This window comes from Mesoplodon bidens (genome assembly GCF_964165515.1).
Source record: "Mesoplodon bidens genome assembly, chromosome: 14".
Lineage (NCBI taxonomy): Eukaryota > Metazoa > Chordata > Mammalia > Artiodactyla > Ziphiidae > Mesoplodon > Mesoplodon bidens.
In genome coordinates, this window is record NC_138170.1 from 24,371,446 (window position 1) to 24,390,109 (window position 18,664).

Consider the following 18,664-nt stretch of genomic DNA (forward strand, 5'->3'; position numbering starts at 1 on the left):
CAGTTCTGTTCTTGCTGCTGGCACTTAGCTCCTCAGCACCTCTGCACACCCTCTGACCCCTCCCTCACACTGCAGCCAAGAGTGATCTTTTAAGTGCACATACGGTATCGGTATCACTGCTTCAAACTTTGTGCCTTTCCCTGAGGACAAAGACCAAATCCCCACCAGGCTGCCCTGCTCCCCCGATCTTCCTGAAGAGACTTAAAGATGGCTTTCTCTCTCTGCCTTCCAGGTCTCTGCATATGTCTCCTCTGTTTTCCCCAGGTAGTAAAAGCTCAGAACAATAAGTGCCTCAAGGAAATCTTCCCTAATTTTCTAGCCCTCCCCCCATGATACACCACCTCTCCTTTCGTGCACATTTCACAACCATAATTCGTTGTGCAGTTAGTTGTTTGGTTTTGGCCTCCCTCCCCGTGAGAATGTAAACCCCATGACAGCCAGGACTATATAGTCTCATTCAGTATTACCTCACCAGCACTTAGCCTAGAGCACTGCAAACACTAGATGCAGTATTATTCACTGTTGACTCCAAAGTATCATCTCAGCCTTCACTTCTCCCCAGGCTCCAGATTCATTTATGAAATAACCTACTCTAAGTCTTCACCTGAGTATTTAATAATCAACTTAAATGTAACATGTCCCAAACTCCTCAACTACCCACCAGGAAATCTACCCCTTCCCCAGTCTTGCTCATAACAATAAACATCACCACCGTTCACCCAGTTTCTCAGGTGGAAAACAGTAACTGGAGCCACCACCCTGGATTTCTCTTTCCTTTACACCCATATCCAGACCATCAGAGAGTCCCGTTGACATCACCTTCCAGTCCCATGTGGTGACCATGCTTCTTACCACCTCCACCACTGCCACGCCAGCACAGGCCTCGGTCTGCTCCTACTTGGATGCCCACAGCAGCCTCCTGCCTGGGCCTCCTCACTCCCCCAGCCCCTGTTCACCACACAGGGCAAGAGCATCTTCCTCTCTGCACCCACGGTGCACACTTGGCCAGTGACCAGCAGGAAGTGTCTGCTGAAGGGCTGAGTGGGCATTTTCATTTAAATGTGATTCTTCGGCTCCATACCCGGAAACTGCGAACCTGCATTTCTGAGTTCTCCACAGGTGACTGATGACTGATCCACCAGGCACCTGAATCCCTCTCCTCCAGCACGCAAGGCTGCCCCGCCCGCTGTCACTCAGGATCCGCGTCTCCTTCAGGCACGTGGGGACCCCTCACCACCCACAGACTTGAAAGAGCAAGAAGTGAAGCCTCCTGGGAAACACAAAGGGAAGCCAATGCTAGATGCTTTCTCTTCAGCAGAGAAAATCATCGCTTTACCAGAGCTGGCCCATAACTAGAAGCACAGCATGCCCAAAATTGGTGAGGAGGGTGAAGTATATAGAATTCTTAATTTATTACGCTACCAGAGCTAAAACGCTCATTCATCTGTAGAATGGAAAAACTTTAAAGTTGAGCCTCATCTATTATTAAACCTTCCTGAAGGTCACGTGCAGTGGCAGCTGGACCCAGCGCTCCCCCCTCCTGTTGTGTTTGGTGCAGACGCGGACCCCAGGGAACGACTGGAACGTCAGTAGTGAAACGCAGAGGAACCCTTGGTCCCGTAACAGATTCAGAACAGCGTTGGTCCCGAGCAAAATCGTTTGGGAATGTGACATCAAAACAAATCTGATTTAGTCTCTTAAGGATTAGAGTTCCACCTTTACATAATTTAATGAAAACAAACAAAGAAACAAACACCTCGGGAAGGTAGCAGCATATAAAACTACCAAGCAAGTTTATCACAACGCTTCACACTCTAACCACTGAGCAAGTTATGATTCCTGTAACTTTATGGTAATATTTTCAGTCTTATCTCTGACTCCCGACAAGAACTTTCATGCTTCCTTTACAAGATATTTTCCTAAGTTTGGTCATTCCAAAACTTTCATCAGGATAAAAAAACAACAGCTTTGTAGTTTATTTAATATGATTCATAGTCCAGGTTTTTAAAATAATAATCAATACTCTTTCACCTTCTTCACATAAATACAAAAATAAAACCAAATCATGAGAGACTTTTCCTTTGGTTACTCACTTCACCAGATGCTGAAGTCCTGGGCTTCGGCCCTATGTCCTCCCTTCTACTCAAACTCCCTGAGTCGGATAAGGACAAGACCTCCGAGAGCAGCATGGAAAGCAGAGTCATTAATCGTAGCAGGTGGCACTACCTCACGATGTGGGAGACTCTCCGTCACCCTGGGCAGACAGAGAGGCCCACCCACCTCCCTCCCTGGCTGCTCACCTGAGCGGCTTGTTCTCGGGGCCCGTGTCGGTGAGGCCCATCTCCTCCAGCTTGCGGCGCCGGTACAGCTCATAATGCCTCGTGTGCGTCTCGTCTCGCAGATCCTCCATGTTCGTACAGATGAGCATCTCCCGGAGCTTGACAGAGTCGCAGTGGCTTTCATTTTCCACTAATAGCGGGAAAACAGAAAACAGCAACACCGATTTTTAATCCTGACATATAATTAGTATTTGTTGAATGGACGAGTCAATGAAAACATGTTTGAAATAACCCAAACAGCAAAATGATCAGTCTGATTAACAGCTACAGTTGTTTCATACAAGTAACCAAGGAAGCAATTCCTGTATTACACACACCGAACTATAGGTGATATTGATTAATAGAGGTTTGCTTAAATTTAGTAGCCAAGGACAAACAGGAAATAGGAAAGAAATACATTCTATTCTGTACCGTATGCTCCAATCATTTCACTAGCATTTTGTTAGCAGTTTATAAACCATCCTCAGGACATTTCACATACCGCCTGAAAAGAGTATGTAATATTTTTTCACTAAAACTTCAAGGTGGTAAACTGCACACTCGAGAAAACCATCTGTGCCTGCTGTAAACATCAAATTCTTGTCACACAATGCCACATTTGTGATTCTGAGTCACATATGTTACTGTGACCAATAGTTTTAAGTACAATTATTACCTTTATATTTTCTATACATTAAAAATGTTAAGTTTTGTCAATATTTTCCACTAATTACAAAATGTGTCAATTTTAAAAAAGCAGCACTGGGAAACCAGTACCAGCAGGGGTAATCCATTCCCCATTAGTTGGCATCATGAATGAATGAGCCAGACAGTGCTAATAACTTACTCATTGTAGAGACAGATAAATGCTAAAAATTTTTAGTTGGCTTACTGGTTTGGGAAATAGTTGGCAATACTTTGATGAGTAAAAATATATAAATTTACAAAGTGGTTTATTGTGTCACAGAATTATCTAGTACTTAGTTTACATACTATGTTTAAACAATACTATTTACACTCAAATTCTGTTCAAAGTACCCGACCAGTGCTTCCCGCCTTCTGAACATCCTGGTGCACCTGGGCAGGTAACGTGATCTAAGACAGGAAGTAGGGAGGCCGTGCCTGGCCTCTGCAGACGTGGCTAAAACAGAACAGAGCCAACCCTTCTGACAGCCAATCATAACCCCAAATCAGCATCACCTCCTAGAACGCATTAAATGCAGCTTTCAGGCTGTCAGGTAGCGCACGTATCCTCGTTCATCCCCTTTACCTTGTACGATGCCCCAAGGGTACTGGCGAGCTCTGACCATCTTATTTCCAACCTTCACCTCATCCATACTTCCTACCACAGCAAACGGCAGGTGTCCCTGGAAAGGAGCCAGGACATCAATCACATCTCATACCAGTCAAAACAGAGAAGAGAAAATTTACTAAATAACAAATGTGTTAAAGCCAAATGACCTGCTGTGCCTCAGCTTTTAAAACGTGCCCTGTGAACATGTGTTCACAGCTGTTCACGTGTATGCCAACTGTTCTACAGAGTCATCTTCAGGCCCTAGAGAGAGAATTATTTACTGAGCAGGCCCCACACGTATTCCTGTTTTGCTGCCAGAATACAAAAACAGAATTCATTTCCCTCACAAGTATCATTTCCCTCATTATTATCTTGGTCCTAAAAGACAAAGATAACGTTGAGGAAATCACACACACACACACACACACACACACACACACACACACACACACACACACACACACACACACACACACACACACACACACACACACACACACACACACACACACACACACACACACACACACACACACACACACACACACACACACACACACACACACACACACACACACACACACACACACACACACACACACACACACACCCCCCCCCCCCCCCCCCCCCATGGAACCAAAGTGTATATATATATAGTGTATATCTACATATATAACACTAATATAAAATAATATTTAAGTCCCAAACTAATGCTAAATACAAATGTTACAGAAATTTAGAGGAGGGAGAGGTCTCTTTGGGCAGGAAGACAACCCAAACTGGAGACGGATCGAGCGGAATAGGAAGAGCTAGCAGAGTAAGGAGAAGACTCTGAACAAAGATACAGTAGCCGGATTTAATGGCAGTGAGTAGACTGTCCTGTCTGAAGCTGAGGATTAATGTAGGGAAAAAGTCTAATGTAAACAGTATTATGTTTAATATTTAATAACTGACAATATTTAGTTTCTTAATTGCACCCCTCTGAAAACTTATTCCAGGTGGGCACAAAAAACAAAAGTAGATACAAAGACAGTTTAACCCACGGGAATTAATATCACTTCCTTTACATTAGTCAGCTTTCTATATGAACAAAGTATGAAAAAATCAGAAAAGCAAAAGGAGAGAAATGGAACAAACAGGTACTGAATGTCACGGTGTCAGGCAGTAAAAAAAGCTGTATCCTCACAACAACCCTTAAGACAGGTATTATTAACCCAATTTCATAGATAAGTTAACAGTCTCAGGGAGGTTAATAATTCCCACAAGAACACATGGTAAAGTCTGACTCCAAAACCCATGATCCGTCAAAATATAACCAAGTATTTAAGAAATTTGGTAGCCTCCCTCAAGTAGCACAAAGAACTTAGTCATCCTCAATCATATTAAGTTATGTATAATTAAAATATACTAAATATATTCTATATTAAAATATAAAAAAGTTATGTGAATATTTCATATGTACCTGTGACCCTGTAAGGGAGAATGAGCTTCAGAACCAGATTAGAAAGCTCTCCTTAAAGATTTTAAGATCCTAAAGCATTCTGAGGGAGGCCATAACGTCTTCTCATGTTCTTAAAGACAGGACAGAAAGGAATCTTTCTAAGGCAATTAAATATGGTTCCACAAAAGATGAATCCCGGTCTCACAGATGTATCACTTCATTTAGGTGAAAGTAGGGAGGAAAGAAAAATGCTCAAAAATATATTCTCATTATACTTTTCCAACTCTAGAAAATAAAACATTTCCCTATACTGGACTCTTTCAAAATTCACCTTGTTTTGGAAGAGGTGAAAATACATTAGTAGCAGTGTTACTTACTTATAAATCACTTTTTTCATATGTAAAACAAATAATATTCAGTTAAAAGCTTACATTCATTGAAGAATTGATTTTAGCAATAGTTTCATCATCTGTTGGGAACTGGTATATCTGAACACCATTGCTGACCAATTCACTCATGAGCTTGATCTTAAACTTCTGTAATTCAGTTTTAGAAATTGTATCTGCTTTGGCAATCACTGGTATAATGTTCACCTATTAAGAATAAAGAGAAACAAAATCTCATGATTGAGGATTTATTTTTTAATCCTGAAGTTTTTGCATTCAAAACCACTCAGTCCCTGACAAATTTCCTTGACCTAGATCAGAGGACAGGCAAACTACAGTCCACTCACTGCCTGTTTACATAAATAAAGAGTTACTGGAACACAGCTAGGCCCATTCATTACACATTACATATTTCCTGTGGCCACTTTCATTCTATAATAGCAGAAGTGAGTAGTTGTATCAGAGGCCCATGACCTGCGAAGCCTGAAGTATTTACTACCTGGCCCTTCACAGGAAAAGCTTGCCGACTCCTGACGTAGAATCATTGGCTTCATTTTTACCAGATACTCGTATACAACCACTCCTACAAATGCTGGCCTTACGACAACTGCTTTTAAAAAGCAGAGCTCTGGCACTTCCCTGGTGACAACAGTGGTTAAGAATCCGCCTGCCAATGCAGAGGACACGGGTTCAAGCCCTGGTCCGGGAAGATCCCACATGCCGCGGAGCACCTAAGCCCGTGCGCCACAACTACTGAGCCTGCGCTATAGAGCCCTCAAGCCACAATTACTGAGCCCACGTGCCACAACTACTGAAGCCCATGTGCCTACAGCCTGTGCTCTGCAACAAGAGAAGCCACCACAATGAGAAGCCCGCGCACCGCAACGAAGAGTAGCCCCCACTCGCCGCAACTAGAGAAAGCCTGCGGGCAGCAACTAAGATCCAACGCAGCCATCCACCCATCCATCCATCCATATATACATACATAAATAAAGCACAGCTCTTATAAAGTTCATCTTTCATCTGAATTCAGGTTTAGAAATCTCACATTTTCTTCTCTCAGTCTCCGACAATTCCATGATACACAAAATAAATAAAATGTAAGCCGTGAGCTGAAATCAGCTGCATAATTCATTAAGAATTTTTTATTTCTTAATACTCGAAGCACTAAGTAATCAGGGTGACTGATCTCAGCAGACCTACGGAACAGGCCAAGGGCCTCCTTCTGCCTCTCATTTAAGCAGGTCCCTTTTCCCAATGACTTCATCTGACCTGCACCCTATTGTCAGACTCCTACCCAGATGTTGAAAGAAGGAGATTTTACGAATACCAACTAAAAACATTCACGACTCAAAGGAATAACTTTCTCAGCATTATTTTTTTAAATTATTTTATTTTATTTTTGGCTGCGTTGGGTCTTCGTTGCTGCACGCAGGCTTTCTCTAGTTGCACCGAGCGGGGGCTGCTCTTCGTTGCGGTGCACGGGCTTCTCATTGCGGTGGCTTCTCTTGTTGCAGAGCACAGGCTCTAGGCGCATGAGCTTCAGTAGTTGTGGCACATGGGCTCAGCAGCTGTGGCTCGCGGGGCTCTAGAACGCAGGCTCCGTAGTTGTAGCATACGGGCTTAGTTGCTCCGTGGCATGTGGGATCTTCCCATATCAGGGATCGAACCCGTGTCCCCTGCATTGGCAGGTGGATTCTTAACCACTGTGCCACCAGGGAAGTCCCCCTTTCTCAGCATTATTTAAAAGTCCTGTCACTGGCCCAAGAGGAAGAGATGTGGGGTCCTGAAGACCAAATGACCTGCGACGCTAGTTCTGTATAATTAATGTCCCCACCAAAGAGTGATATCTCCACAAATTCAGGGGTTTATAGGTTTTTTGGGTTATTAGTTTGTTTTTAGTGAAAGACTTCAGGCTAAGTAGTCATGTGTGTCAAGAGAGTGAGCTATCAATGTAATTTTCAGAATGAAAGTGAAAACTAAATATCATAATTCCTTTTCTATTCTTAAATGTATTTTTCTCCTCCAATTTCACACTGATATACTGTGCACATTTGGATTTATTGGTCTTAAATACGTTCCAAAGGAGGTAAAGATTTTTCCAACTATCCATGAAATAAACTTTTCAGCAATTGTGGGTAAACAGCTTTGAAGATAAATTAGTCAAAGTATATAAAAATTTGATGCCAAGTTCTTGATTTTGGTATCATATAATATTGATACATAGATATTCAATAAATTATGCCAAGTTAGTAACTTCTAATTGATTCCACTATTAATAGCAGAAGCAGGCCAGTGTACATACCTGACATTAAGCTTTTTCACTGTAGCATATGCACCTGAAACTGACCTTTGCTGAGGCATCTATTTCAAAGACATCCATTTGAATAAACCCACTGCAGCTGCGGACATAGCAACTGGCTACCATCAGGTAAGGAACCGGGCAGCCCTGCCTGGAGGAGCCCCTTTCAGAAAGCCTAGATGGCTGAGCCTGGAGCGACCTGCCTCTCCCTTGCCAGCCCCAATTCGCACGCTAGTGCTTTAAAGTCACCACCAAAGGGGGAACCTGTGAAACCCCAGATGCCTCACCCTCAGACCCTGATAGAGGCTGAGCCCAGGTTCACGACCCCTCCCTCCCTCCCCCCGATTCTCACCCCACCGTGTGGCCTTGAGTGTGCTGTGTGCCCTCAGGACCCGCAGGGACAACCCTTGCTCCTCGGAGTCCCCTGAGGCTTGTTGCTGATGTGCATCCTGGGACCCTAAGAACCAAGAGGGCCGGCCCAGCCATGACAGTGGCCCTGGCGGAGGGGGACGTGGCACCACCCGCACAGGAGGTAACTCTCCATGTGGAGGGAGCCGCGGAGCCCTGTAGTAAGAACAGGACACACTGTCGATTTAGTCCACCCTCACACCTGCCTTCGAGGTAGATACTCTCCTGGTTCTGGTTTGAGAGGCAGGGAGACGGACGCTCGGAGGGTAGAAACCTGCCAGGAACAAGGGGCGATTAGGTGGCAGAGCGAGTACTGCAGGCACCTCTGCCGCCACCAGACAAGCGCAGCCTGAGACAGAGCTGTGCGCTCTTGCGTTTATGTCCGTTGAATAAGATGGGTTTCCTGTATCAGACTCAACTAGGAAAACAACCGGCTAAATGGTTAGAACATCCGATCAGGTAAACAGACTCTTACATGAGCTTCCTCCAGGCCCGTCACAGCCTGGGGACTGCGGTGCTGGTCAGAAGCCAGCCCGTCTCTGCACCGACGCTGCACCCGCTGGCCCGTGTGCCTTCCACACCGACTTCCGTACTAGAAAGCAGCAGTGGCCAGATGCCCTTGCTTTCCCAGTCCTAGCTCACGAAATGCTCAGCCAGGTTAACGGAGCTGCGTTCCTCACACCATCAGAGGTCACAGGAGAACCCTGGAGACTTTTTTAGTATAAGACACTAGTCTTTAACTATCTTTTAAACAAATTAAAAAAATCTGAAGTGAGTTAATTTGTGGATACTATTTTTTACAGCTCCCTGAATTTATACATAGCTCACTGGCTCAGAAATTCAAAAATAGGTTTTCTGGATATGGTTGAAATAAAAATGTAATTTACTGTAATATGTGGTGAGACTTCAGACCTTGATCTTCATCAGTGAGCTGCTTCTAACTTAATAGTGTCATACAGTAAAGTTAGTGTCAAGTAAATTCTATAGTTAAATGAAAATGAATACCCATATTCTGGCATGCAATTTAATCACTAAAAAAGGACTAAAATTTTATGTTAATGCCTTTTCTTTGCATCTCATCTCCCAAACTGAATTTCTCTGGAAAATATCCTAAAACTGAAAATTATCAAATGTTTTTAAAATGCACAGAATAAGAGTTATGACATATGTACATATCATAAAGATATTTTAATAGTTCCAAGTGAATGAACTTGGAACTATTAAAATGAACTGAAGCACGATGGTTGGTCCTTTTCCAAACCCACCCTGCTGTCCAGGCTCTTCATGGTCAAGAGATCCAGTGTCTTCAGAGAGTGGCCTGTCGGGGAGATGAAGTAGAGGCACACGTGGATGCGAGAGTCGTGGTAGTTAAAGAGGGAGCGTTTGATTTTCAGCTCTTCTTGGAGGTAGGCCTCAAACTGAGCGTCGATGTAGTCAACAATGGGTTGGTAGCTGAAAAAACAATTATTTAAATATTTAATACAATATATTCATGATACCTTAATAAGGTATATGCATAAATCTAAAGTTTGAGATCTGTATTTTCACCAGTGAACAGTTGCTATCTATGCTAAACAGACAACTTAAGTAATAAAACAATGTGCAAACGTGCAGGTACAAAGGCAGTACTTTGAAACTATCAGAACAACCTGTGCGTTAAACCATTTTATAGAAACAACACTGAACATACACTAATTCCCTCTCACACTCATTCACACGCTGGAGCCCTTCTGGCACGGCTTCCCACACTTGCCAGGCTGCTGAAGGAGGTTAGGCGTCTAATTGCAACCAAACTGGACATGGCATATTATTCTGCTGAGAGAAGGCATGAGTATCAACAACTTAAAAGATACTTAAGTCAAATTCCATGACTCCCTGCTTCTGAAATCGGACTGTGAGGCGTGGAAAGCATTAACATAGTAAGGAGGAAGGGCACGCCCATGTGGAAGCGCCTAACTGGTGACGCAGGCATGACTTTATTCTCATTTACTTACAAGCAAGGGAAAGCCCGTCGCAGCCGACACGCGAGTCCTTGCCTGGACCCTCCTCCCGCCTGGCGCGCCTGCCCCCACAGCTGTTCCCGGCTGTTCACCCTTCAGGGTGCAGCTCACAGCACGGTGCACTGCAGACAATAGTCTGTGAACGGCCTGCTTCATTTCGGTATGCTAAATCACTGTCTGTGGACCTCAACTTTCTATGCGTAACTATTCTCATCAGGCAAATCTGGGCTTCCAAGTGAAAAAAGCAGCAAACGGATCCTCTATCAAATTCCCTGGACACCTTTACACTTATACCTGTAGCCCCCAAATGGAGCAGTAACGGTGCAGCTGAGGTACTAATAAATGTGCATTCAGTGGAACGCCTGGCCCTGCCAGTCCTCGAGGATCATCACCTCCTTCTTTCAAACTCATAGAACCCCTGTTGTCCCCAGGCAGACGGCACGCAGTTGGGGACAGAGACAGGACCTTACGCTTCTGTGCTCTCCACACAACAACACAACAGCACACCTTCACCACATCAGATGTACTACTGGGGACACCATCCTTGGGAAACTGGTCTAAATGTGACCCAACGTGATGCCATCCCCAAAATAATAAAACAGTAAAAATTAATCGTAAGTACATATTTAACATAAAATTTCCAAAGAAGCTTCTATTAATGACTTAAAATAGATCAATGATAAATAGCCATAAACACTCCTCTATCTGAATGCTTTGCATAATGCCTGTCATAAATGAAAACCATAAACATTTTTTGTTAAATAAATAATAATAACATTAGAAATTCTTCCACAGTATTTTCCTCTAGGCTTTCCACAGTATTTCCAGTACCTTGCAGGTTCGATCTTCAATGAAATGAAAGACACTGGCTTAAAATACAAAAACCACCTCCTTTCTCAAAGTACTCATAAAGGGTAAGGAAGTAACCACGTCAAAACTGAAGAGAGTAGAAACAGGGAGGTGAGCAGAGGACCAGAGCGGGCTTGGTAAATGGGCCAAATCCAGCCACATTCCTTTGTTATTCATAGTCTGAGGCGGCTTTTTCGCTACAAGCAGAGTAGTTTGGACAGAGGCCGTAGGTTCTGCAAAGCTTGAGACATTTACTTCTCTGGCCTTTACAGAAAAGGTGTACCAGCCCCTGCACTAAAAGCATCAGTGCTAGTTTCATCCTGAGGCCAGTTTGTCAATGTGGTTCTTCGGCTTTGCTCCCAAAGGATTTGCGGGACAAGAAGGAAGAAAGCAAAGTCCAGGTCCACACAGGAGACTGCCTCCCCACACTGGGCTGAGGTCCTCAGATCTACACCTTCAGTGCAGGAATGAGCTAGAAGTAAACCCGCAGTTCCTCCCCTCTCCCCAAGGTTCTGAGGGAAGGTTGCCCTGGCACTAAATGAAGTTGGGAAAATAAACGGAGAGGGAGAACCAGCCTCAAGAACTTGTGGCCACGGGGTCAGCCCTCGCACAAATCCACGGCCCAGGTTCACACATGGCCTCTGATTCTGAGAACCTCAAGCCACTAAACTAGGATCCTGAGTATTAACACCCAGAGGGACCTAATGTAAGCAAATCCAAATCTGTTCTGAGTATCTCTGCAAATAACTTTTCAAAGACCATGAGAATGCTAATAAAAAACAACCAAGCATATAGGGGAGAAAAGCCACAATGAATAAGAACCAAAGGAAAAAACAAACATCAGTACAGTAACTGCAAAATTGCAATGTACTGGAATTATAAGATATAGTTACAAAATAGAGACAAAAGAAATAGAAATAAAGGCGAACTTGAATATACGTGCTGGGAATAGTAAAGTAACAAAAAGTGATCCTACAGATATGAATATGAACCACACAGAATGTACAGATTTGAAAACTATAATAACCAGAATGAAAAACTCATGGATTAGTTTAAAAGCATATTGGACACAGCTAAAGAGAGAATCAGTATACTGGAGGATAAATCCAAACTAATTATCCAGAGAACAATAGAGAGAAGAAAAAAAAAAGACAAACCTATAGAAGAGAGATTAATAAACACAGAAGACACAACGAGAAGGTCTAACATACATTTTTACACCGTTCCAGAAGGGGCAGAAACAGCATCTGAAGAGATGATGTCTCAGATTTTTTAAAAGACCTGATGATACTGTTCAGACTCAAGAAGTCAAACAAATCACAATCAGGATAAATTATAAATAAATAAAAACCTAGACATATCATGGTAAAACTGGAGAACAACAAAAACAAAGATCTTAAAAGCACTGGAGGAAAATAAGGAGGATACTCTTAAGGGGAAGACAGACTGACAGCTGCCTTCTCAGCAGTAAAAACAGAAGCCAGGAGACAGTGGAATGGTATCTTCAATAGGAGGAAAGAAAATACATGCCCACCCAGAATTGTATACCCAACTAAAATTTCAAGTATGAGAGTAAAACAGAAAAATTTGGTTAAGAGGGTAGTAAATACTGGCTATACAAAATGATAATAATAATGTCTTGTGTGGTTAGGAAAAAGAGAGAGAAAACATGACAGGGTAAGTTGGCGGGGTGGGGGGGGAGGTTAACAGTTTAACTCTTCAAAATTCCATTTTATTGTCTATTTGTATCATCGAGGACAAGTACAAATATTAATTAACCTTAAACCTTGATTAGGTTAGAGATTATGTTTGTAATTTCTAGGGTAACAACTACAAGAATAGAAATCAAGCAAGAAAGGAAAAAGAAACATGGAACTCGTGACAAACAGAAAACTCAAAATAAGATGGTAAGTTTAAACCTAAAATATCAGTAAATATATTACCTGTGAATGGACTAAGCACACAATTAAAAATAAATATTGTCACAGTGGATTTTAAAAAAGAAAACCATATGCTTGATCAGAAGCACATCTAAAGCACAAGAGTACCCAGAGGCTGGAGTGAAGGAACAGAAGAACACGCCTCCACAAGAAAGTGACGTCTGACAAGACAGAAGCCTCACAAGAGGAAAAGGTCGCTACATAGTGATAAAAGTGTCTATTCTTCAGGATAAAATAAAAGAAAAAATTAAAAGTTAATTGAAATTGGAAATATCAATACTACATATCAAAATTTGTGGGATGCAGCCACACTTAGAGGGTAAGTATGGGTAAAGCCATACTTAGAGGGTAATTTATAATCTTAAATACATAAGGCTGAGAATCAGTGAGAAATCAGAGCAAATTAGATCAAAATCCAAAGAAAAGTAATTACAGATGTAAGAGCAGAAATTAATAAAATAGGAAAAACAATAAGTATAAAATTGATAGGATCGACAAAGCCAAAATTTGAGAAGACCAAGTAAACTTACCACATTTTGTCGAGGCTGACCAAGGAGAAAAGAAACAAGCACAGATAACCAGTACCAGGAAAGGAGGTGTAGATGTCATTACATATGATGAAGACAATGAAAATATATTAGAAGAATATTATCAACATCTTTAAGTAAATATATTTGGGAATTTGGATGAAACAGATTCCTGGAAAATTGTAACTTTTCAAAACTGTCTCAAAAAACAACTCCAAATTGTCCTATAATCATTAAAGAAAATTAATTAATAACTCAAAATCTTCTCAGAAAACTCCAGGCCCAGAAGGTTTTACTGGCAGGTTCCACCAATCATTCCAGGGAAGAATAACTCTAATCTTACACAAAATTTTCCAAAAAACAGAGTGTAAAACTCCCGAAACTCATTTTAGAAGGCTAACATAACCTTTATTTAAAAAAAAAAAAAAAAAGGGTAGTATAAGATACTGGTTGAAACCTCACTTATAGACATAACATGCAAAAATACTAAAAGGAAAAAAAAATCAGATACAGCACAATATAAAAAGAATACCAAATGGTATCCAAGGCTGCCAGGTTAATTTACCAATAAAAAGTCAGTTACTGTAATTCATCTTATTAAAGATTAAAGGAGAGAAATTACAATCTTTTCCACAGAATACAAAAAAAAATCTGATAATAATATGTATTCATGATTTAAAAAAAACAACTCTTACTAATAATATAAAGTAACTTCCTTATTCTAACTGAAAAAAAGAAAGCAGCATAATTCAGGGCAAAAAGGAAGCTTTTCCTTTGGAGTCAGGGCAAGGCAAAGATGCCCACTATCTCCACTGACTCCAGTGGAGTACTGCCAGTCCCAGTGCAGTCAGGTATTAAAATGCGAGAAAGGAAGTAAAGACCACTGTCTTCAGCCATGCTGGAGGAGCAGCAACTGGATCCACACCCCGCCCCCGCCCCGGCCCAGACAAAATATATGGAAAGGGGGTTTCAGACACAGGAAAACAGGCAGTAAAAACGCTGATCACTGGGAGGGAGATGAATGAGGGGAGTCTACAGCCTCCCAGCCCACTGCCTGCAGACAAGTTTCTGGGGCCCAGCACAAAAGAGGGCACAAAGCCTGGCAGACCCACTGAGGACGGAGGAGAGACAGGCGCTCAGGGAGGCTAAAGCACCAAGACTCCACCAGAGGGCGCTGGGGAGAAGGCACAGTACAGGTCCCAGGAGAAAGCACTGCCCCGGGGGAGCCCCTGGGGAAGAAGTGGCCTGCAGGGCACGTGAGGGGACTCAAGGCTGTGGACATTTCTTTAACTGTCGTGGTGGTGGGTAGGAACTACACATTTGTCAAAAGTAACTAAATTGTACACTTAAGCAAACAATGCATTGTGTTATTCTATGTAAATTATACAGCAATAGGGCTTCCTTGGTGGTGCAGTGGTTAAGAATCCGCCTGCCAACGCAGGGGACACGGGTTCAAGCCCTGGTCCGGGAAGATCCCACATGCCACGGAGCAACTAAGCCTGTGCGCCACAACTACTGAGCCTGCGCTCTAGAGCCCGCAAACCACAACTACTGAGCCCGCGCGCCACAACTACTGAGCCTGCGCTCTAGAGCCCGCGAGCCACAACTACTGAGCCTGCACTCTAGAGCCCGTGCGCCGCAACAAGAGAAGCCACCGCAATGAGAAGCCCACGCACCGCAAGGAAGAGTGGCCCCCGCTTGCTGCAACTAGAGAAAGCCCGCGCGCAGCAATGAAGACCCAACACAGCCAAAAATAAAAACCAAATAAATTAAAAAAAATTATACAGCAATAAAACTTATTTAAAAAGAAGAAACAAGAATTAGAAAGGAGGAATATGCCATTATTTGCAGATTATACTATTACATACATAGAAAACCTAAACAGATTTAGAGACGAGTTATTGGAATTAATCAGAGAATTCACAGAAGTGGCTATATGCAAGATCAATTATATTTCCATACACCAAATAGAAAATGAAATATTTGTAAAAAATACCATTTACAAGATCATCGAAACTACCAAATATCTAAGAATAAATGTAAGTGATTTCTACACAGAAAAGGCCTTTGCCTCCTCCACTGACCTGCTTCCTTCAGAAAGCCGACAAAACTGTTTCCTGAAATCTAAAGCAGAACACACAAGTGTTCTCAACAGGCTAACACATAAAGACAGTCAATGATACAACATATTTTCCCTCTAAAGCAAACTTTTAGGACCTAGGAAACTACCTCTAATAATGAAAATATATAACTTTCAAAAAGGAGAAAGAACAAAAAGTCATTGCTTTGCCCCAGTCTATTTCCTCCTTTTATAGTTTAAATTTCATATAGAATTTATAATCAATCTTTGTAATACCATAGGAGGGGCTTCCCTGCTGGTCCAATGGTAAAGTCCGCCTGCCAATGTGGGGGACGCAGGTTCGATCCCTGGTTGGGAACTAAGATCCCACAGGTCGCAGAGCAACTAAGCCTGCGCACTGCTCTACTGAGCCCGCGCACCTCAACGAGAGAGCCCGCGTGCTGCAAACAACAGAGCCCACGTGCTTTGGAGCCCATGCACCACAACTAGAGAGAGAAACCTCACACGCCACAACAAAGAGCCTGTGTACCGCAACTAAGACCTGTCACAGCCCCCCCCAAAAAATAATAAAAATAAACACATAAATAAATAAAATTTAAAAAAAGAATAATTAGAATACCATAGAAATAATGCCAAAAGTAGTGACCTAATATAAAATACAATTAAAAATTTCATTATCAAACCTTTCCTGCAATGCTTAATAATGTACCTGGCTAATTTAGTTAGAATTTCACAAAACAATTCATGCACCATGGATTTGGCGATTATATATTAGCCATATATGCCTTTTTTTTTTTTCTCAACAAGACAAGTCTTGCCTGAAAATTAGTTAAAATCACTTAATATACACCAAATTGTCATATCAGGAAATAACTAAAACTATTTTTGCTGAAACACACATTTAAAAAATGTGATTCAAATTACTCTAAAGAAATTAGACAACTGGATAGAAAAGTGTCAATTTGTTAACAATAATAAAATATTGCTTAATTATTTAAAAAATTTAAGTCTGGGAGGAAAGGCATGGGTTTCCACAGTTGAAAATCAAATCACAGCACACAGGGCAAGAAGGCAGATATCCTGAAATAAGAAAAACCTATTTTATTACAAGAGGAAAGCATGTACCTCTCTTCTTTGTTTATTTGGTCACCAAATCCCACTGTATTCACGATGGTCAATTTCAATCGAACGTTACTTTCCTGGAGTTCATATGTCTCTGCTTTAAGTCTAACATGTGGGTAAAAATGTGAGGATTCATGGTCTTCAAACTTCGTATTAAATAATGTGTCAATCAGCGTTGATTTTCCAATTCCAGTCTCCCCTGAAAGAAATGCAGGTACATCTTCACAGGTGCACAGGATGGATGAAGAAAAACAGAACAGTAAACTCTTACAGTGGTTTCACGGATCCAAATATTTCAAATACTTCAAAGGCTGGATTGTCCCTGAAATAAATACATGCTAAGGCTGGTCCACTGACTCACGAGCAGAGCATAAAAATGAATCACGTGTGCTAAGTTACTCAGAACTCTGAAGAAAGCACTGAAATGTTTAAAGAACAAACAAAAAGTTTAAAGCAGTACAGCTAAGAAAACCAAAACTGAAAGAATTTAAATAACTGAAAAAAAATCTGTAATCATGATCTTAAGTTGCTAACGTGGGCACCATGCTTCTCATGACAAGAAGGAAGTGAGCACAGGAACAGAAAGGAAGAATCTAGGAGGGCTTGGCACTTACCCACGCAGAGAATATTAAAGCAGAAGCCTTGCTGAATCGACCTGTTGACCAGCTGATCAGGCAGACTCTCAAAACCAACATGGCCAGACATGGCTAAAGAACGAGTATTTTCTTTTTTTTGCTGAAAGGAAACAAAAACAACGGCAACAGTTTTTAAAGTTTTACTAAAACAGGATATAGGCACATTAGAGATAAACATAATTTATCAGAAAAAAAATTAAAGACTTTTTTATCATTATACCTCCCCCAAGATACAACTGGTTAAGTCTGTGAGAAACCTGTGTCCAGACCCTCAAAACACATATTTCTTATTATCTTCCTATGATGAGAGTCCAGCACTACTTAGGACATAAAAATATTTGATTTCCCAAAACAGGAAAATACTCAAGTAAACTACGGCATAATCATTCACAAAATGAAGTGTGTAAAAGTCATGAAAGATTGGCTTCCCTGGTGGCGCAGTGGTTGAGAATCTGCCTGCCAATGCAGGGGATACGGGTTCGAGCCCTGGTCTGGGAAGATTCCACATGCCGCGGAGCAACTGGGCCCGTGAGCCACAACTACTGAGCCTGCGTGTCTGCAGCCTGTGCTCTGCAACAAGAGGGGCCGCGACAGTGAGAGGCCCGTGCACCACGATGAAGAGTGGCCCCTGCTTGCCACAACTAGAGAAAGCCCTCACACAGAAACGAAGACCCAACACAGCCAAAAATAAATAAATAAATAAATTTTAAAAAGTCATGAAAGATGTTTTTGATAAATGTTTAAGAACTTAAATTTTCACATTAAAATGTCAAGTGAGGGCTTCCCTGGTGGCGCAGTGGTTGAGAGTCCGTCTGCCGATGCAGGGGACATGGGTTCGTGCCCCGGTCCGGGAAGATCCCACAGGCCGCGGAGAGGCTGGGCCCGTGAGCCATGGCCGCTGAGCCTGCGCTCCGCAAAGGGAGAGGCCACAACAGTGAGAGGCCCACGTACCGCAAAAAAAAAAAAAAAGTCAAGTGAAAGAAGTACAGTATGAAATTACAGATAAGAGTTCCAGTCCCCAGTAACTTATGTCACACCCACCTCCTTGCTAATAACAACTACAATCAGTTCCTTCAGTCACTGAGACACACACATCTGCTAGCTTTTCCCGAGGGCAGACCCCGGTCACTGCCGCACAAGCAGACAGAGTGCAGGATGGAGGTAAGAGTCTCACTGGGGTCAGAAGCCAGTGGAGACAAGGGCAGGCAGGTCAGCTGAAAACTCAAAGGGAAAATCCCAGAATGGAGCGAGTCCAGCCTTTGCATACACACCATCAAATCTTTGGCTGAGTGCTGAACTGCACACGTATGGGGGAAATGGGAACTGGAAGGAGCCAAACAGAGTTTCCAAGAGGGCCAGCCT

The 18,664-nt window shown here is 42.3% G+C and overlaps 1 protein-coding gene across 3 annotated transcripts in view; it reads right to left on the bottom strand.

The window, feature by feature from the left end:
- SEPTIN10 (septin 10) overlaps positions 1-18,664 on the bottom strand; it is a 55,765-nt gene that overhangs the window by 13,701 nt on the left and 23,400 nt on the right. For 2 of the 3 annotated variants that reach the window (XM_081253702.1, XM_081253701.1), the window contains 6 exons: positions 17,282-17,402; positions 16,671-16,866; positions 9,415-9,601; positions 5,485-5,646; positions 3,589-3,685; positions 2,301-2,469 (listed from right to left, as the gene is read on the bottom strand). In XM_081253702.1, the coding sequence (XP_081109828.1) occupies positions 2,301-2,469; positions 3,589-3,685; positions 5,485-5,646; positions 9,415-9,601; positions 16,671-16,866; positions 17,282-17,402 (932 nt within the window). The remainder of the gene's footprint in view (positions 1-2,300; positions 2,470-3,588; positions 3,686-5,484; positions 5,647-9,414; positions 9,602-16,670; positions 16,867-17,281; positions 17,403-18,664) is intronic. The other variant, XM_081253703.1, reaches the window with a different exon arrangement.